We start from the raw sequence: 22457 nt of genomic DNA, 5'->3' as shown, positions 1-22457 counted from the left end.
CCTCATATCTTACCTTTCTTTCCAGCTCTTACTTTGGAGTCCTGTGCTCCTGATTACTAAGTTTGATATAATTTCTCTGATCCAAACCCATAATACTATCTCCTGCTCTCTAGCCATCTTTAAATCATGTTGTCATATGAGCACTCTTTTTCTATTCCTTTATCTTCCTGTCTTTCTCTCTCTAGCTCTGGGAGCATTCATACTAGCAATTCTACCATTCCTTTCCAGGACATGCCTACTAATTGCTCTCTAGCTCCATTCACCATCCCTGTGACTTTCCAATCCAAACATTCTTCTCCGTGACTACTGTTCCTTTATTTGCCCTGTTCTCTCTCTTTTTACTACCTACGCTCCACACAGTGCCTGATGCACAGGCTTTAATATGCACCTTTTCAATCATTCTTTCAAGACACTGACATATATGATGCTGAGATAAGGAAATTGCAAGATTTGGTGCCAACAGGAAAGGCAAAGACGTTTAGTACTCAGAAGATTTTAGCAAAGGAACAATCAAGTTTTTTTAAAATATATTTTATTAATTTCTTTAAAAAACACACATACATGTATATATATATACACATACATATGTATATATGTACATATATATATATATATATATATATATATATATCTTGTCACTTCTTAATGATCTCATAATCTCCAATGTAACCCTCCATTATTAAAAAAATACAGAAGCAACAAAAACAAAACAAACAGTCATGTCTACCAATGTACACCTCACTTGGCATATAGAGCTCATATTAATATTCTATTTCTAGTTCCATTACTTCTCCTTTTTGTTTCCTTTTACATTGCTATGATCTTTGCACAAATTTTTCTCTTATTTCTGCTTACTTTGTTCTATATCAATTCATGCAAGCCTTCCCAAATTTCTCAGAATTCTTTATATTTGTCATTTTATGATCCAGCAACTAAAGTGAAATAGTATTCATGCGCTTGAGTTCAAATCTGACCACAGACACTTACTAACTGTTTGACCTTAAACAAGATACTCTCTGCCTCAATTTCCTCAATTGTAAGATGGGGACAATAATTACCTACAAGCAAGGTGGTTGTGATGATTTCATTTAAATATTATTTGTAAAATGCTTAGTATAATGTCTAGAATATGATTGGTGTTGTATAAATGCTGGCTGCTATTAATATCATCATTATTATTACCTCAGTTTGTTCAGGTATTCTCCATTAATGAGCAACTCTATTTTCCAGTATTTTTGCTACCACAAAAAACCCTGCTACAAACATTGTTATATGTTTAAAACCCATCCCTCTGTACTGCCTTTGACTTCCAGAATGTGAATTGTTATTGAAAAATGTCCTCAAGAAACTGAAAACTGTGTACCTATAATGACTGAAGCTTTGCTCTGAAGAACACATGAGAAAACATCTCTCCCTCTTTGCTAGATCAAGGGGACTACAGGTGTGAAGGATGGAATACACTGTCAAACTGAGTTGAGGTACTGATTAATTTGGCTAAGTTGTTTCTTTCTTTTATGCTTCAATCTGTTTTCAGAAATAATCTGTTCTTTCTCTTGGTATGGACAGAATTTTTCATCATAAGTCCTTCAGAGTAGTCATGGATCATTGTATTGCTGGGAATAGCAAAGTCATTCTCAGCTGATCATCCCATAATATTGCTATTAATTTGTACATAGTACATTTTACTTTGCTTGAGTTCATGGAGAACTTTCCAGGTTTTTCTGAGAATATTCTACTCCTCATTTCCCATAGAACAATAATTTTCCATCATAATCACATACCACTATTTATTTAGCCATTCTCCAATTGATGGGCATCCCCCTAATTTCCATTTTTTTTGCCCTGAGAAGAGAGCTGCTATAAATATTTTTCCTCTTTTAAAAATCTTCTTTGAGATTCATGCCTAATAATGATATTGTTAGGTCAAAGGATATGGATGAATTTATAGCCCTTTAGATATAGTTCATATCCTTTGATCATTTATAAACTGAGGCATGGCTCTTATTTTTTAAAAGTTTGACTCATTTCTCTTTTGAGAAATCAGGCCTTATCAATGAAACTTGCTTCAAAATTCTTTTTACAATTACTATTGTTAACTGTATTTTCCCCCATTTATTCTATGGTCTCTCTCCTTTCCACCTGTCCATGGTCAAAAGTGTTTTGTTACTGACCATTCATTCCCTCAATATGCCCTCTCTTCTATCCCCCTTTCTCCTTCCTGTATCCCATTCTCCTACTTTCCAGCATGGTTAAGATAGATTTCTATACCCATATTGATTGTGTATGTTATTTTTCTCTTTGAGCCAATTCTGATGACAATAAGGTTCACTCATTTCCTCTCTTTTCCCCCTCTTCCCTTCTACTGTAAAGCCTTTTTCTTACCTCTTTTATGGCAGATAATTTATACCATTTCACTTCTTTCATTCCCTTTCTCCCAGTACATTCCTCTCTCACCCCTCAATTTTATTTTTTAGATATTATCTCTTCATGTTCAAATTCATATTCAAATCAAACACTTGTACCCTCTGTCCATATAAATTCTTCTAACTGCCATAAAATAATGAGAAAATTCTAATAAGTTAAAATTGTTATCCTCCCACACAGGAATGTAAACATCTAAACATTATTAAGTCCCTTATGATTGATTTTCCTTTTCCAATTACTTTCTTATGCTTTTCTTGAGTCTTATGTTTGAAAATAAAATTTTCTATTCAGCACTGATATTTTCATCATGAATGCTTGAAAATCTTCTATTTCACTGAATTTCCATCTTTTCCCCTGAAGGATTATACTCAGTTTTCCTGAATAGGTGATTCTTAGTTGTAATCCTAGTCCTATTGCTCTCCAGAATATCATACTCTAAGCCCTCTGGCCTTTTAACATAGAAACTGCTAAATCTTGTGTTATCCTGAGTGCGGCTCCACTATACTTGAATTGTTTCTTTCTGGATGCTTGCAATATTTTCTCCTTGTCCTGGGAGTTCCAGAATTTGGCTAAAATATTCCTTGAAGTTTTCATTTTGGGATCTCTTTCAGGAAGTGACCAGTGAATTCTTTTAATTTCTCTTTTACCCTCTGGTTCTAGAACATCAGGATGTTTTTTAAAATAATTTCTTGAAAGATGATGTCCATGCTCTTTCGTCTGATCATGACTTTCAGGTAGACTAATAATTTTTAAATTATCTCTCCTGGATCTATTTTCTGGTCACTTGTTTTTCCAATGAGATATTTCATATTTTTCTATTTTTTCATTTTTTTGTTGCTTTATTGTATCTTGATTTCTCAAAGTCATTACCTTTCATTTGCTCAGTTCTAATTTTTAAGGAATCATTTTCCTCAATGAGCTTCCTTTCCCATTTGGCCAATTTTGCTTTTTAAGGCATTCTTCTCCTCATTAGTTTTTTCTATTTCCTTTTGCACCACTCTCAAATGTCTTCCTAATTTTTCCTCTATCTTTCTTGCTTAATTTTCAGAATCCTTTATGAGCTCTTCCATGTCCTAAGTCCAATTCTTATTTTTCTTGGATGATTTGGATGTAGGAGCTTTGACTTTGTTATTTTCTTCTGAGTGAGTGTTTGATCTTCCCTGTCACCATAATAACTTTCAATGGTCAGAATCTTTTTTTTTTCTGCTCATTTTCCTAGCCTATTACTCAGCTTTTAACTCTTTGTAAAAAGCAGGTCTGTGTTCCCAGAAAAGAGGATGCACTATCTCAAGCTTCAGGGATTTTGTGCAGCTGTTTTCAGAGATCTTTTTAAGAATGTGACCACAAGCACTCTTTTTTGCCCTGGAATTATTAGGAGTATCACCAGCCTGCTGTAGCTATAAGATCTAGTGTGCTAAAGCAACAGAGTCCTTCCTCAGTGTTAGTAAAGAGACCTCCTGCAAATTCAGATCTCTGAAAGCTGCCAAAACCACCACTGCCTGAGCTCACTCCTTGTATGCTGGTTTCCCAAGGCTCTCTCTCATCCCACTGACCTTCCTTCCAAGTTGTGTTTGGAGTCTCTGACTGAGAGGTCTGGAAGCCACTAGTACTGCCACTGATTCTGAAGTCCTAGACCTTCCTTCTTTGCTGACTCTGGGGTCTGGACTGGGGCCAGGGATGGGGTTCTGCCGGCATGGCTTGCATCAGTTCTGCACATTGGACTTCCACTCTGATATTCCAGACCTTTCCTGCTGACCTTCTAAGTTGTCATTGGCTGGAAAATTGTTCTACTTTGGCTTTTTGTTTAGAATCATTATTTAAGGAAATTTGGAGCAGTTTGGGGGAGAGCATGAGTTCCTGCCTTTATTCTGCCATCTTGGTTCTGCCTTGACTAAACTGTTTCTTCTCTCTTTTCATTCTTTCTTTCAAGGGACAGATTACTACATAGGAGAGAAGGATGGGATACACTGGGAAATAGATGATGAAAAACAAATATAAACAATAAAGTTTTTTAAAATATAAAGAATATATGATCTCTACAAAAGTCTGGATGTTCCCAAGATTTCTCTGAAACAATGGCAAACCTGCACCAGACTCCCAGACTCTGCTTTTTAGATTTGTCATGTATTCATTACAGTTTCCTTGGAAGTTGGATTTCACATTCATCAGATGAGAAGAAACTCTGCATTCATTTACTATTGTCATTGTTGTTTGTTGTTGTTGCTAGAGAGGGTTCTAGCCCTTAGGGTTTTGTTATTTCTTTCACTGTTTTTTCCCCATTGTTTTGACTCTTATTCCAAAAACGTTTTTTGGTCATATTCTTTCCCCACAGGATCTTAGATGCTAGTGGGTCTAATTTTGTTAATACCTTTTTATTATTATAATTTATTGAAAACAGTTTGTTCCCTTTATAAATCTGTGTTGTACACAAACACACACACATACATACACATAATTCATCTCTGTGGTATAACCTGGTCATAGATATATTAGTCAACCCAGATTCTATTTCTTTGGCATTTTGCTGGATATTTATCCTTTTTAGAAGAAAATAACATGTAGGATTTCTTCTAGTGGTGTTTTAAGACTAGGAAGAATGAGAGAAATGTCATAGGACTGGAGATGGTCCCCTCTAGATGTCATGTTTTAGAAAAGATATTAACAAAGTAGAGAAGTACATGAGAGCATGACCAGGAAAAGAAGGAAACTTGAAATCATGTGTGCGCTCTCTCTCTCTCTCTCTCTCTCTCTCTCTCTCTCTCTCTCTCTCTCTCTCTCTCTCTCTCTCTTCTCTCTCTCTCATTCTCTCTCTTGTTCTCTCTCTCACTCTCTCTTTTACTCCCTGTCTCTCTTCCTGTCTGTCTGTCTCTCTCTCCATCCATCCATCCATCTATTCCAGTTAAATTGGATAACACTGATGAAAAGCCCCTTTTCACACCTTTGCCTTAGTTTATGTTGTTCCTCGATTCTCGAATATCCTTCTTCCCTTTCTTTTAACTTCATAGTTGCTGTTCCATTTTTAATGTTCAAATTCTATGAAGTCTTCTCCGATCCCATGTGAGTAAAAACTGTCTAACTCTAACTTCATGTGGCACTCTATACCTCTACTGCACTTGTCATATAGTGTACATCTATGTTTGTGATTTATCTTCCTACAAGACTATGAAATATGAGTTTCTCTGAAAAGTGGGAAACTACATTTTCTCAAGTGCCCAGCATAGTGTTATGGACACAGTAAGCATTTAATAAAACTTAATTAATTGAATTAAGGGTGATAATTTTTGACAATTCCCATGATTATTCCCAAGACAGAGTAAGGTATAGAAATCGCTACTTTCCAAAAGTTTATTATTGAATAAAATGTGTATAATAGTCTATTAAAAGTCCATTGAAATGCAGGTGTCTCCCCATTACTTCCAAAATAAAATAAAAAGTTATTGTTTGTTTTTAAAGCCCTTCATGACCTGGCCTCTCCTACCTTTTCAATCTTCTTATACCTTATACCTTTGACATATCCTGCCATCCACTGACACTGATCTTGGTATTCCCCATCTATAATGCTCCATCTCCTAATTCAGGGCATTCTCTAATTTCATCTCTGCTCATTCTTGGCTTCTTTCAAGTCTTGGCTAAAGCATAACTTTCTCTAAGAAGCTTTTCCCAGTCTTTTTTAATCTCAGTGTCTTTTCCCTGAGATTATCTCTAATTTATTTTATATGTATGCATATAGGTTTGAATATAGATGTATCTTTATATATATATATATATATATATATATATATATATATATATATATATCTGTATATGTACATATGTGTATGTATATGAAATCTGATTGGCAAGTTGTCTTCCCCATTATACTATGGACAGGGACTGCTTATTTTATGATTTGTTTGTTTTTGTCTTTCTTTGTGTCCTTGGTCCTGAATACGTACACACACCCAGTGCTCAATAAGAATCTACTGACTTGACTTCACTTACAGTATGCTGAATATGAATTTGGAGGAACTGGGTTTGAAACTTAGCTCTGCTACCTGTGTAACCTCAGCTCGTATAGGCCTCAGTTTCTCATCTATAAAATGGGGGTAAGGATACTTAATGAACTAAGATATAAACCTAAATTTATTTTGATTCATAAGGTGTTTGTATAAATTCCTTATACATCTCATATGGAGCTGATTATAAAGGTAGAGCTGTAGAATTTAGAGGTCACCTAGTCCAATCCCTTCATTTTACAGATAAGGAAATTGAGGCCTACAGAAATAAAGTAACTAATATCACTCAAATGATATTGCCTGATATCACGCAAGTCCAGTCATATTTCGATTGTATCATACAGTCTCATAGGTCTCGATAGAGATGAAATCATGACTCTATTGAAGCCTTGAAGAATGAGTAATCCACTGACATGCACTTTGTTGAACATGCTGCAGTCACTAGGCATATAGAATTTCATGACATATTTTGGTTGGATAATTCATAGCAGTTCATAATTAGCATTCTCAGGAGACTGGTCAGCAGAAATGTCAGCAGTAAGTTTAGACATAAGGACATTCCAAAGGAAATTGTGGTTTAGGGCTATAGGTCTTGAGGGGCATCTTATCAAAAAGAACTGTAGAAAAGCAAATAAAACCACATGGAATGGGGGGGGATGTAAAGTCCAAGGGAATAAGAAGCAACTCTGAATGTAGTTACATGGCCAAATGTAGGGTTTTTTCCTGTTTTGCTCAACCATAGCTACTATTCATACATCCTTTATATGCTATGTGGAAATTTCAGGATAGACCCCCAAAAGGAACACTGAATAACATTTGCTTATATCTGTCCACAGTTGACAATGCCAAGGTACAATCATGGCCTAGCATGATGCACAAAAGGTAATATCTATGAAGAATCCCATTCAGTGGGGGTAGTAATGAAACACCAGAAAAGCTCCAGCACCAGGTTTCTGGTGATATAAAAACTGCCCATTCTTAATATTCTAGAGTAATAAGACTAATTAAATCAATCTGGATGGAATTAAAAGTGAAAAATGGTCTCTGGCAGGATGTTGAGGGTACTAGCTTTTATGCAAGAGTTCCTATTTCTCTCTGGGGAATGAATTGGCTCACTTGGACCCCCAAAGCTGTTTTCATGGAATCAGAAAAGTTAGAGTTGAAAGGAACCTTAGAAATCAACAAGTGCAGTCATCCTGGCTCCTTTGGGGTCTGTGGATAGATTTCAGGGCATCTATGAACTTAGATAAGGAAAAAAAATCATAACCTTAATTTTTACTAATTATTGTTTTTTTATATGTATGCATATTTATACAATTATCATGCTGCACAAGAAAAATCAGATCAAAAAGGAAAAAAATGAGAAAGAAAATAAAATGCAAGCAAACTACAAAAAGAATTTTCACTAATTTCTAATGGAAATTTAGTCTTGTCTACAATTATCAACATAGGAAACACACCATTGCTCTGACAAAGGGCAAATGGTTTCATTAGACTTCCAAAGGGATCCATGACCCAAAAAGAGTAAGAATCTCTAATCTAGGGCAACTTTCTCATTCAACAGATGAGGAAAGTAAATTAAACTGCTTATCCTGGCAAAGAAAAGAACTTGGGCCAAGGCCACACAAGTATTATTGTTAAGTCACAAAGTCCAGATGCAAACCTAGGTTTTTTGCCTCCAAATTCAATATTCTTTCCATCAAGTGGGTGCCTCAAGGACTTGTCAAGAGCACCAGCTCACAAACTGGGGAGTCATCTCCCCTGAAAATGTCATAAAATAACCATTCCAGGGTCGCTTAGTGATCCCCTGCATTCCAGAAGCACCCTTACCGAGGCACTCACATTTCCAAATGGAAGTAACCAAAGCAAAGAAGTCCAGTTCCTGCTATTAAAATCCAATTACCTTCCACTTTAGTATAGGGTTTCCACTGGTAGTACCATCCTCGGAAAGGCTTACTGTTATACTCAGCACACTGCTGGGCACGGAAGTCCACACTATTGGCTGGACAAGGGTGAACATTGCACAGCTGATACAGGCGACTAGACCCTGAACAGAACCTGCCACCATGTTGTGGTCTAGAAATAAAAGGAGAAAAATGAACACTAATAAGCCAAATTAAACTAATAAATGAAGAGTTTTATCTATAGATTCTCAGATGTGGATGAATCAGACCTGCATCCCTCTACCTGGACCTCTGATGGGGGGGAATGCAGATTTGGGGTCTATCCAGCTGGGTGACAGTAGCCCTGAGAGTCTGTGCAGCAGCACATAGTTAACCTTCATGCAATTCCTTCCAAGGTCAGGGATGTCCACAAACCTCCTAACCAATCCTACTGAACACTGATAATGGAGCCAGAAGGAAACTCAGAGATTATCTAATTCAATGCCTTCATTTTACAGGTTTTAAAACTGAAGATCAGACAAGAAATGGATTTGTCCAAGGCAACACTAAGTAGCAGAACTGGGATTCAAATCCAAGTCTAGAGACCCCTAATCAGAGCTTTGATTCTTCTTCTCCAGTTCAACTTTTTAATCAGCCACTACTGAGACTCCCAGCAGACTTCTTCCCAGTGGTTTGATCTTCTGAACTTCCCTTGTGGAGACAACCTCTTTCCTGCTCTAGTTCCATCAATTCCCCTCTATTCTCTATTCTCCTCTTACTCAGTACATTCAGAACTCTGGCTTTAACTCCCAAAATCTCTTTCAGAAGATATTTCCCTTTAGGTGTCACCTTAAATTTATCATAAGCATTAGCCAACATTCCCTCATTCATCCATCTCTAAGGGAATAACTTCATCCATGAACTGCACTTTGTCCAGGAGGAGGGTTTCTTCTTAGATGCCTCCGGACTTTTGTTCAAACTTTTGCTCAGATGCTGACCTTGTCTTCCACTTGATTCTGGCCATATGAATTCCTATTCACCCTTCAAATCCCAAAACAATGTTGGCTCCTCCATGCAACTCTCCCAGATTCCACTAGTTACCCATAATTCTTTTTGCCCACCTTCTTTCTAGAACAGCATTGTACCTATACCTTTCTTACGAGATTATAATGATTTATTTTGTATACAAGGTGTGTGTGCATGGGTAGGATCATGGGGCCATAAGATTTAAAACTGGACAGTACTTTAGAGATTATCCAGTTCATCCCTTTTCTTTTTTACTTAGTTCCTTCCTTGCCTACAAGAATTTTAGAGCAGGGAATGCTTGTTAAAAGGATTAAAGAATAGTTGACACTTGACAAGAAAACTTGATAGACCATTCCAGAATTGCTGACTGACTGACTTGACTTTTGTGTAGATATAACCAAGTCCCTGTTGCTTACTAATTAATACTTTTTTGCCTGGCATTCATGACATAACTCTTCTTCACCAGATATCTCATTTGGAGAGGTAGTATACCCTTAAAAAAAAAAAAAAAAGCATGAATCTTGGACCTGAGTCCCAGCTCTGACACTGTGATCTCTATCTATCCACCTTTTGTTTCTTTCTTTGGCAATCTTCCCTTCCTCCTTCCTTCTTCTCTCCCTCCCTCCCTCTGTCTACCTAGGGCATTATACCCTTTCCTGTAGATGCTCTTAAAAGCTTTTTTTTTCCTTTTCTTTTGCATTTCTGAACCCTCCCAAAATATTTTGAGGTTTACTGGATAGATTGGTTTCTTAAGGAGCAGACCTTAAACCAAAAACAATCTGATAGGTTTTAGGCTGAGTCTCATTTGGTCATTGTTTGAATCCTGATTGATTGGTATAATGTGATTTCTGCTTTGGCCAGAAATCCTGAGCATCTTCCCCTCCTTGATCATTCATTCATGTATTCATTTATTCATTTAGTTTTTTTTTTTTTGTTTTTTTTTGGACTAGGTAAAAGAGGAGATTGTTTGCTGCAATTACCATCTAGTCTTAATCATTGCATAGGTGCTGCCAGAGTCAAATTGAGAGTTGAAGACCTTAGCTTAAAAAGACCAAGATCCCCCACTGCATCCAGGGCCTTCTCCAGGCCTCCTGATATAAATCTGGCCACTGGACCCAAATGGCTCTCAAGAGGAAAGTGAGGCAAATGACTTTGCACAATCCTCCTTCACTTCAATCTGATTAACTTGCATGTCATGGCATCTCCTCCCTGATGTCATGGTCTTATAGAATAAAGAACAAGCTACAATCTCTTAAGCAATCATCTCCACCTTCTCTTTACTTCCTTCTCTCAGTATCTTTTTTCTACAATGGGCATAATGATCATGGATTACCTGCTTCCTATAGTTGTTGTGAAGCAAGTATTCTATAGATCCAAAATACTCTATAAAAGGAATAAATATGGAGGGCAGAGATGTGAAATACATATACTGTCAGATAGGGTTATTGGTCACTTGTCATAAGGCAGAATGTATTAAAGAATATTAACTATAGTATACAGACAAAAGACTATAGTAAATAGATAAAAGGTTAAAAGCAAACTTTTTTTGAGAGAAAGAAAAAGAGAAAGCAGTATTTGTCCTGCCATACTTTTTATTCCATCTGAACAAAACAACTGTCCTTTGGGACAGCCATGTGGTTGTGTCTTTGGTCTCATTTTCTCTATGCCATGAATGCCCTTGCTTCTGCCTTCACCATTTGAATTCCAGGGCCATCTCAAAAGAGCATTTCCTTCAGGAAGCCTTCCCTTTCATTTAAAATCTTCCTCCTCAGACTTTATATACTAGTTTGTTTTTATTCTCTGTTGTGCTCAACACATATTAATAATAGCATTTATACAACACTTTAAGGTTTGCACGGCAGTTTACAAAAATCTCATTTTATCCCCACATTAACTCTAGGAGGTAGATGCTATTATTATCCCTAATTTTACAGATGACGAAACTGAGGTAAGGAGCAGTTAAATGACTTGCCCAAGATCATACAACAAGTAAGTGTCTAAGACTAAATTTGAATTTAGGCCTTTCTTATTCTAAGTCTGGGGCATTATGCACTGCACTAACTAGCTGCTGTATTATTATATATTATAATTCTCTGTGTCTTCTTCTTCTTAAACATGAGATCAGGAACCCTGCCTTAATTGAATCTCGTATCCTTCCAATGCCAAGCATAGCACTTTGTGCACAGTAGATATTTAATAAAGAACTAGCACAATAGATAGAATGCTGGACCTGGAGTAAAGAATACCTGAATTCAAATTTGGCCTCAGATACTTAGTAATTTGAGCCTTCCATAACTCCCCGTTGGCTCCATCACATTATACTGTGTGTTATATGGACCTTTGTCCATACAGAGCAATAACCAAACAGCTCTTAATCTCCTTGAGAACAGGAACTATACCAGTTTTTAATCTTTGCATCCTCAAAGCTTTGTACAAAATAGATACTTAGTAAATTTAATAAATATTAAATTTAGTTGAATTAGCCATTGATTGTGTGTTGACTAAGGAAGAATCTCAGGTTTTGAACCTATTTGATTAAGAGGATGATAGTATCCCCAGTGAACATGGAAATATTAGGGAGGAGACAGACTTGGAGGAAAGATAAGGCGTTCTGTTTTAAACATATTGGGTTTGGTTTAAGATGTTTGTTGTATAGTCAGGTGGAAATGTCTGGCAAGGAAATGGGAATCTGAAGTTCAGGTTAGAAACTGAGGGTTAGAAATAAAAGTTTGGAAGTTATCTACCTAGATTAACCATTGAAACTATAGAAACAGATTACATCACTAGATGAGAGGGTATTCATGATTTTCATAATGAAATATGACATTCAAAGGGTTTGGTAAAAATGATGCATTGATCTGGATAAAGTATTGAGATGTGAAAAAGAAAACTCCTTGGATCCTTGAGTGGTAAAAGGAAAATGTTAATGTTGAATGAAGTGGACACAACCAGATGCTGAAGATTTAGTAAGAAGCCAACTAGCAACTTGACAAGGGAAAAAACATTTTGTTGGATTACAGCCAAATGAGATATGGAGAAGGATAAAGGCAATCACCTTGGAACAGCCAGCCAAAAAAACTAGCTTTATTTGAGCCTCATATGTAAGTTAAAATAAACAATGTCTTGATTAGTTTTCATTCTGTGGGAAAAGATAAGGAATGCCTTTGGCGATTATTTCTATGATTGAGCCATTCTCAAACTACATTATGCTATTTCTCTGAACAATGCCCCATTAGAAGGGAGTGGTTCTCAATCCCCAGATAGGAATTAGACATTTAAATCTCTCTGGTGTCATTCCCTGCTTCTTACCAGCTGAGCTATTAAATTAGATCATGTATTTCTTTCTGGGGAAAATATTGAGATTGCAAACTGCTGGTGTGGATGCAACCAGATTCATGAAATAAACTGCAAAACTGTAGATAAATATAGTGGGATGGTATCATGAAAGTTAGAAAGGGTACTAGATTTAGAGATAAGAGACTTTAATTTGAGTCCTACCAGGGTCACTTGATATCTACAAAAGCCAGTCACTTTCTTCAGGTCTGAGCCCCTCTCTTTTGTAAAATGTGGGACTGATCTCCCATATCCTTTCCAGATTTAAATATTACGATTTTAGGACTGAGATTTAAATCCAGAGTCTACCATTTATACCCATAAACTTTTGTAGGGGTTCTTTACCTAGGATCCCTAACTTCTTTGTTATTTTAAAAAATATTTTGATGACCAAATTCTATACATAAAGAGACTTGCCCTGTACAAATCTAACTCACCTAATATGGAGCCATCTTGTTCCCTGCATTCTTCTCCCACATGAGTAGGAGTAGCTGCCTTTGATTGATTGTACAAATGAAATAGAACAAAGAGAGACCCCAAGTCCATTTCTCAGAGTCATGGCAAAAAGAAAGTATTTCCCCTTTCAAGTTTAATTCATGGATCCTAAGCTGGGGAATAAACTGTGATCTTCATCCTCTGGACACAATGAGAAAGAACTGCAGGGAAAAAAAGAATTCTTTCAGTTTTAAAAGATGCAACCTATTCCAGTCATTCAGCCATTTGAAAGAGGCTATCTCCATCCATGTTATAAGGGGAACAAAGCAAGCAGGCTGATCTAGATATACATAGAGTAAGCCCTCTTAATCCAATACATTTTATTTAATGCATATAAAAACATTATTCTGAGAAGAGGTCCAAAGACATCACCAGACTGCCAAAGGAGTCCACAGTTCAAAAAAGGTTAAGAATTTCTGCCTCAGATGAATCATTTGATTGAATTTAATAAATATTTCCTAAATGCTGAATACCCAAAAGGATGGAGGATATAGCTTAGACCTTGATATTTAGGAGTCAACACTCTTGAAGACAGATAGATAGGTAGATAGATAGATAGATAGATATACACTCATACATACATATATACTTAGACTTAAACAGGATAGAGATGAGTATATGATAGAGGCAAAAGAAAGCAATGGCGAATGCTCTAGGAAAATTTGAGGATAGAAAGAAAATTTAACTTCTTAAAACACTAACTTTCTCATCTTTAAAAAAAAAAAGAATGATAATGCTCACACTATCCACACTAGGATTGTTGTAAACAGTGCTTTGTAATCCCTAAAACTCTAATGAGATTAGAATTCTTTATATATTAATAAACTGAAACAAATCTCAAATTAGGAAAAAAGATAATTCAACAGTTGCTTCATTCAGTGTGCATATAAGTTCCAGCTATTCCAACAATCTTTCTTCACAATCACTCTGACAAATAAGTAGTACAAATATCACTACCCTCAGATTACAAATTTGGAAACTGAGATTCAAAGAGGTTCAGCTAAATAATGCCCAGAGGAGCTTTGAATTTATTTAAATTTAACTCCCAATCCAATGCTTCTTTCATTACATATTACTTCAATATTTGAAAATAATAACACTGATAGTTGACATTTATATGAGGTTGGGAGAGTTTCTTCCTAGCACAATTATAAATCATAGGAAAGAGGTAACAAAAAGACAAATGTTCATGTATCAAATGAGATGCATCCATGTTTTATTATGAATTAGTTTTCCCTGGTAGCATTTAGAGGAATGGCTTGCCATTGGTGGACCAAAGATTTTCCCATGTCTCTGGCCCTTAAAAAAGCTTGCAAACCCTGAGAAATGATCAAGATTGTTTACAGTATTGTGAAATATGATATTTATACCTCTAGCAGAGAGCAATAGAGGAAAGGGTACTCTCTCTCTCCACCCCATGCCATCCATTGCATCCTACAGCAGTTCTACCCACTCAAGAAACACTATATCCACTATATAGAGAGGGAAAGAGCTAGGCAGCAGCTTCAAGAAGAATGACTCCTAAAAATAAAAGAGAAGGCCAAAATGAATTTGAGAGAAAATAATCCCCAACAATTGAGAGTTGAGCTGCTGAAAAGAGCAAGGAAAGGAAAACCATCTGTGAGATGCTTCTAGCAAAAATTCTATACCCAGGGAGGAAAATTATGAGAACCTTATAAGAAAAAGAATATCAAAGCCCTGCGTTACCAGAAGCATGAATTACCTAGTCCACATGCAGTTTCTTATCAATATGCTACCATTTATTCTAAACTTCTTTCCATTCATTTTTTCATATTTGTGGGAAAGTAAGCCCCAGATTAATGGGGAGGGAGGAATGTTGTATGACAAATATTTCTATTATGCCATCTTAATAAATACTTTTGCTTTGAGCCAGCCTGCTCATTGGTGGATATTAAAGGGAAGCACACTGATGGGGATTCCAACTACAATTTTAGGAATAGAGTTAAAGTATCCTTGAACCTGGAAATTGTAACACTCCTAGGAATTCAAAATGTAAACTACCAAGTAGCAAGTTGGAGAGGTAGCTCAAAGAGGGTAGATTTAAGATTTTAAAGTTCTTCTGAAACATGATTTCATTTGATACTCAAAACAATGTTGGGAGATAAGTGGTACAGGTATTATCCCCATTTTGGTTTTGAGAAAACTAAGATTGAGAGAGATTAAATCACTTGCTCAAGGTCACACAGATAGTAAGTTCCTATGACAAGATTTCAATTCAGGTTTGCAATCTAGTGAAATATCCACTATACTATGCTGCCTAGAGATCCATAATTAAACAGTGTCTTTGCTACCTACACCAATGCAGATCCCAATCCCTATACAATAGTCAACTGTTTCATGAACTTCTATGGGCAGAAGTTTATTCTCTTAGTTACTAGTTCTTTAGTAATGAGCCTCTCTATTTTGAGCTAAGTTGATCTTTGGATGACAGAATAAAAACAATTGTTTGGTCTGTGTTTGAAACTTTTGCTGTATAAGACTTGCCAGAACTTAAGCTCCACTGTCACCACCTTTCTCTACAACAAAAACGAGTGAAGAAAATCCTCAAAAACTAACCCCTTCGATGCTCCAACTACACCTGTACAGCTTTCTGCTCATGGAAAGAAATTTTTGTTTCAAAAATTGTTCCTATGGTGCAAGCCCGCTCTCATTTAGAAGCTCATGTCACTTGCAGACTGGAAGACCTCTAGGTAGGCAAAGATTTCATGCATGATATCAAAACAGAAGCTTGCTGGGGGAGGCAGTCTGGTATAGAGGAGGCAGCCATGGCTCTGAATGCAGACCTGTGGGCTCATGTCAGAGCTCTGGTGCTTATGATATGCTTATAGGCAAATCAATGGAAATCCCTTGGTCTCTGTTTTCTCAACCATACTAATACAAGGTGGCTGGACCATTTGACATCCGAGGACCCTTCCAGATGAAGATCTCTGATCCTCTGTCTTTTCCCTATCTCTCCAGTCCCATGAAAACTAAATCCCAGTTTAGGTCATCACTCCTCAATACCATCATGGAACCATGGGGAACCTCAGAAGATGACAAATTCAATCCCCAGCTGAGCAGAAAGCCCCTTCCTGGAAAACAGGCATGTAGCCATCTTTTAGGTATCCTCTCCAATCCAAGGATTGGAATATTTTGCCATTTTTGTAACTATATTCACTGTTATTATTAAAAAAAAAAACCTAAGCTGGATCAGTGTTATGTGGGAAATGTCTATAGATAGATAGATAGATAGATAGATAGATAGATAGATAGATAGATAGATTAAAATGCAGATGATTAAATAGGAAATTAAATACTCCTATTTTCATGATACTATAAGGTTCAGAATGCCTATTCTTCCCCAAAGCCCCATGAGGTGGGTAGAGCAATGGCATTATCACTCTTTTATTGGGGGAAAACTAAATCTTCAAGAGAGGTGACTCTTCTAAAGTCACCCAGCTAGTGAGTGACAGAAGGAGGAATAAAGCCCAGATCTCCTGACATTTCCCACAATGCCATCCTGCCTCTGCCTATGTGCTTTTCCCTCAGCTGTCTTACTTGGGGTTAGTGCAGTGCCTCTCTTGCTGAGTGATTCCTCCCCCGCAGGTCCGTGTGCACTCCGACCACGCTGACCACTCCGACCAGTGGCCATGTATGGGCCGGGGTCCGTGCTCACCAAACTTGACACACTGACCTCGCCGACACCACTGTCAAAAAAATAGGGACATGTTTCCCATCAGAAACTGGCAGGTAAAGGATTATGGAGAAAAAGCAGGCAAATGCCTACACAGTAGCTTAAAAGTGCAACTGTAACTAGGGAGAGACAGCCTGGGTGATTTTCCAGGAGCCAATATCCAGAGAGGATCATTTTCTCTCCTTCATGGTCCCTAATCCTTATGCCTTGCTGGTCTCCCCTTCACCTAAAATCTAAGGGGGATATCATAACACAAACCAGTGGAGATCAGCTTTTGGAACTATCCCTGATCACCCCACCACAGCCCCTTCTCCCCACATACTCTACTTTCCTCATCTCTCTTTTACACACACACACATAGCAGTTAACTATTTTTAACCCAATTCAAAGAGAAAAGAGTTCACTGTTCCAAAGAGAAGATTCTCCTTATATTTTAGTTTTTAAAAATATCCCCATGGTTGTGGGGGAGAAAGAGGTGTAAATACATAGAGGGACTCAGAATTCATGCTGTGCATTCTGAAAGTCTGACATCTAGAGAGGGTTTCTCTCATCAACGGGATCAGGATTACATTTATGGGAAACTGTCAGGGTAAGATATTCAGATAGAGATCCATAAGGCGGCAAATGCCATCAGAGCGTAGCCAACCTGACAATCTGTTCATACTGATGAATGAAAAATAAAACCACTCTGCTCCACTCTTTTTTCAAAGTCTCAGCTAAGAAAGGTCATTTATTTTTCCAAGCTTGGCCACCACTTGGGAGGGAATAGATACTGTAAAAGCACTCGAGTCTGGGAGGCAAAACTTTTTCAATTGTTAATTTCCTGCTGAGGGAAAGGATTAAACGATAAATGGGTCTACTGAAAATATGTCCTTTGGCTCTCGCTTGTTTTTGCACAAGAGGTGAAGCAGATTGATTACCCAAGGTCATATACTAAATTAGAGGCAGAGCTCAAGACAGACACAGGTCTCAGGACCCCTGGTATGGACTAGTTTTTCAGCTGTTACCAGATTATCTTCCAGAAGCTCTTCTACTCCACAATTCTCCAAATTAGGCTACCTCTGTTCAAGTCTCAGTTCTGACCCTATCTCAATGGGAATCATGGACAAGGCATTTCTGTTCTCTTGGTCACATTTTCCTTGTCTTCAATAGCAATAATAATCCTTGCACTGCATCACTTTTAGTGTGGTTGGGAGGAAAGCACTTTGCAAGACTAAGACTCTATAAAAACTTGCATTATTAATGTTATAGTTATTATTCTTTTCTTCCCCTACCTCTAGAGTTCTATTATCATTAGGGAACACTGTCTTAGACATTTTTATTATGTGAGATTTCTGCATGACTTAGCACAATTCCCTTCTCTTAAAACCTTATGATCAGATTCTGAAGGCTGAGGCTTGGGATGGGCCAGATTTTGATGATTGGGGCAGGGGTGGAAAGGAGAGGGGGAAGAAGGTTCAGTTACAGAATTATGGGGAGTGGGTTAGGCTGTCAAACACTTGTTTTTCCCCTATGATAACTTTGGCTTCATCACTATTTAGCCTGGAGCTGGTTGCCAATACATGTTGTCAACACTAAGATCCTGCTTCTTCTCTTCCAATTTTTGCCATATGTTAATTAATTTTTTGGCTTTTAGTTTTCCTTCCCCAAAGTGCAATTGTCATTTCAGAATCTTCATGAAATCATGAAACAAAATCACGAGATCTCTGAGCCAATTGTAATTTCAGGTGTCATTTAGCCTAACCAATCCCTGCATAAAGATTCCCCTCTATGGCATTTCTAATATGTCATATCCAATCTTCACTTGAAGGTCTCCAGGAAAGGGGAGCTTGCTAGACAGCCCATTCAATTTCTGGAATGTTTAGGAAAGTTTTCCCAAGGTCAAGCTGATAGATTCCTCTCTGGAAACTTCCTAGACCTAGAGCTGTTAAGGAGCCATGGCGGCTATCTAATCTCTGAGTGCTTTCCCTCTGAGATGATCTCTAATTTCCCCTGTATAATTTACATATATATAATGTGTGTGTGTGTGTGTGTGTGTGTGTGTGTGTGTGTGTGTGTGTGTACACACTTTAAATATTTGCAGTTGTTTATACATTGTCTTCCCCATGAGGATGTGAACTTCCTGAGAGTAGAGAACATGTTTTTGCCTTTCTTTGTACTTGTGCTTGGCACAATGCCTGGCACAAGGCAAGTGTTTAATAAATGCTTCTTGTTGCTGTTGTCATTATCAATGTTTTTGTTGTCAAGCAAAAGACCATGAATTCATCTTTCACGTGACTACCCTCCAAATAGGTGAAGGCAGCAATCTTATCCCCAGTGATTCCTTGTCTGGAATAGGCATCTTTGATTTATCTTTGTGGTGTCTCTCTTCTGTAGTGTGTTGATGACCCTCCCCAAATTTGAGACTAAAATCCAATAGTCCAGAAGGGATTTGAGTAGGATAGAGAAAAACAGAATTATTCCTAGTCTATTAGACACTAGCTTCTGCTTGGTTGTAATTTTATGTCCAGTTATCATTGGAGCATGGGGTGAGCATATTAATGGAAAATAGGAAGGAGAGAAGAAGGCAAGAATAGCCTGTCTGCATTAGGGCCATCAAACAAACTATCTTTTGCTAGCAATATGATGGTAATAACAATAGTTCTCTCTTCAGACATCCATGATTTTCTTAAATGAGCCTATTCCCTACCCCAAAACAGACCCGAATTTTTCCATGCCCTAGCAGATGCTCTTTTTGAATGGTGATACTCAAAACCATTCAACCCGAACAATCAATTCTCAGCTGATGAATCTTGCTAAATAGTTAGCTAGGACTCTCCATAGGCAACTGACACATAGTCCATTACTAAGTCCATATTAGAAATCTTTTGCTCTGGATCAGCACTGCCAAAGCTTACACTATTGACATGACTCAGGTGCCCCTCCAAAACTCAAGTATCAGAAGTGAAATTCAACAGAAATGATATAAAACTATATGAAATAAATTAACTACAGAAGTGAATACTTTCATCATCACAGGGATGAACATATCTAAAAGACAGAAAGGTACAGATGGATTTAGATTTGGAAGAGACCTTGAACACCATTTAATTCAACCCCCTCATTTTATAGAATAAGAAATCAAGGCATAAGAGGGAGATGAGATGTCCCCAATGTCATCTCTATAGTAAATTGTAAGATTAGAATTCTAATCCATAAATTTAGAGCTCATTCAAATATGACATAAAAGGCTGAATTAGTGAATCTTGAGGATTAGGAACTCATTTCCTTTATTCCATTCCACTTTTGAATATCTCCAATTCTTAAGGATACTATCTTGTCATAGAAATATCTAGGTGACACAATAGAAAGAATATTGGGTCTGGAATCAGGAAGATCTGAGTATAAATCCAGCCTCAGACATTAACTGTGTGACCTCGGATAAGTTACTTAACTTGTGCTTCAGTTTCTTTAACTGCACAATGAAAATAATAATAATGCCTATATTCCAAGGCTATTGTGAGGACAAGTGAGAAAATATTTATAAAATGTTCAGCACACTATGCCTTCCTTCCTTCTTTACATTAAGCCTAAATTTGTTTCTTTGAACTTTCCTTCATCACTTTAGTTCTGCACATAAGAGTCAAAGAAAACAAATCTAATTCTTCTTCCATGTGACAGCTCTTCAAGTACTCAAGACAACTATCACCCCTTGCTTAAGTTTTCTCCAACTTATTTATGTCCTGTGTAAAATATGATGCAGAGAACTCCAAGTATGGTACAACAAAACAGAGTACATCAGGACTATCATCACTCTATGTTGGGACACAATGCCTTTAAATGTAGTTTAAGACTACATTGTCATTCTTTTTCTCTCACATTTAGCTTATATCCCCTCAAATTCCTAAATCTTAAAAAAAAAAAACCCACTATCTAAGTATACTTCATCTTTACTTTTTTAACCCAAGTATAATACTTTACATTTATCCATATTAAATTTCATTTTCTTTCATTCAGTCTGATTATTCAGTTTGATATTAAGATCATTTAAAATTTCTAATTGTCCAATGTCGTGGCTATTTCTTTAAGATGTCTGTTATCTACAAATCTTATAAACATTCCAATTATTCTTTTTCCAACATAGGGTTTATTCTGGGCAATGCTTCTGGAAATTTGATTCGAATATCAAGCCATTAAATATCTACTCTTTGGGTCCAAACATTCAGAGTATATGATTATCTATTTATACTATGGTCTATCCCATATCTTCCCATCTATTCAAAAATATTAAGATAAACTTTTAAATTCACTAAATATAAAATCTAGGTATATTATTTTATCTACAATGTTATTGTAAAATAAGTATTTATTTAGTATTAGCATCTAAAGTATTATGTACAGTATTATTTTATCTACCAATTGACCATGCTTTGCATTCTCTTCTAAGAATGAAATATAAGAGAAGAAAAAATAGTTTCATAGGGGAGGATTTCAGACTTCCAATATGATAACAGGGATGTTACAGAAAGAATTTATACTTTATATAGGAGTTGATCTGGTCCAGCTCCAGGTCCCTTACAGCTCTGAGATTCTATCATTTTAATTAATATAGGAATTAAGAGAAAATTTATGTGGAAATACAGAATCTTACCCAGACTTCGAGTAGGAATCTCTTTTACAAAATCAGTCCTAGAGAAGTAGTCATCTAACTTCCATATGAATAGCTACAGTCAGAGAAATCTCAACACCATGGATAGGCCTTCACTGTAATTATTTAAATAGTAACTAGATGCTCATATCCAAGAGATTGATTTTGTAAAGGAGATTCCTATAAGGAATGATTATTATTTCTACCTTACAAAAGAGAAAACAGGCTCAGTAAAGCAAATCATTTGCCCAAAATCAAATAACTAACAAGTGACAGAGTCAGTACACAAAGCTAGTGCTTCCAACTCCATGGGGAATCTGGGCCTTAGATTATTTCAAAATTATATATTTTTTTGCTAGGAAACTATCTTGGAACTTGCACTCTGGGAAAGTCTTTCACTGATGCCTTCATGGTCTGATATTAGACTATCCTATATACTCAAAAGCCATAGCAGAAGAATGAAAGCTATATGAAATATTAATTCAAGATGGAAGTATTATAGCATTTGTTAGGTTCTTACTAAGTGCTAAATCAGTACTTAACAATTCTCTAGCTCAGAATTCACACCTTTAGTTCAAACAAACAATTTCATTGGTTGAAGTAAATTTCCCGCAAGCCCCTGGATTACACCCAAACCCATTCTCTGGGAGGATAAAAGGAGAAGTTAGAGTCTGGAAAGTCAGTTCTGGATTGGGTCAAGGAGAAGATATCCCGTGGATTCGCAAATTCAGCAATCCCATAGTTTTGGAGGGGAAGAAGAGGACAGAAAAAAAGATTCACAGAGAAAAGAAACCTCCTCCCCGAGAAGGATTACAACTGAGAGACAACAGGACCTTTACAAGCATTGGCCTAGTACAAGATTATATATCAGCCAGCCAACTTAACTAAGGTAAGTGAAGTCAAATTGGTCACAAGGGTATGAATATTTAAGAAAAACTCATAACGAAGACAATCTAGAAGCAGTATTCATAAGGATGAAA

The 22457-nt window shown here is 36.8% G+C and overlaps 1 protein-coding gene across 1 annotated transcript in view; it reads right to left on the bottom strand.

Annotated features, from left to right (window-relative positions):
- Window positions 1-22457, bottom strand: part of ADAMTS18 (ADAM metallopeptidase with thrombospondin type 1 motif 18) — a 165699-nt gene that overhangs the window by 54251 nt on the left and 88991 nt on the right. The window contains exons 10-11 of the mRNA XM_074286587.1: window positions 16715-16863; window positions 8323-8495 (exon numbers count right to left, since the gene is read on the bottom strand). Of these exons, the coding sequence (XP_074142688.1) occupies window positions 8323-8495; window positions 16715-16863 (322 nt within the window). The remainder of the gene's footprint in view (window positions 1-8322; window positions 8496-16714; window positions 16864-22457) is intronic.

This window comes from Sminthopsis crassicaudata, chromosome 2, assembly GCF_048593235.1.
Source record: "Sminthopsis crassicaudata isolate SCR6 chromosome 2, ASM4859323v1, whole genome shotgun sequence".
NCBI classification, from domain to species: Eukaryota; Metazoa; Chordata; class Mammalia; order Dasyuromorphia; family Dasyuridae; genus Sminthopsis; species Sminthopsis crassicaudata.
This window is presented reverse-complemented; position numbering and strand designations above follow the sequence as displayed.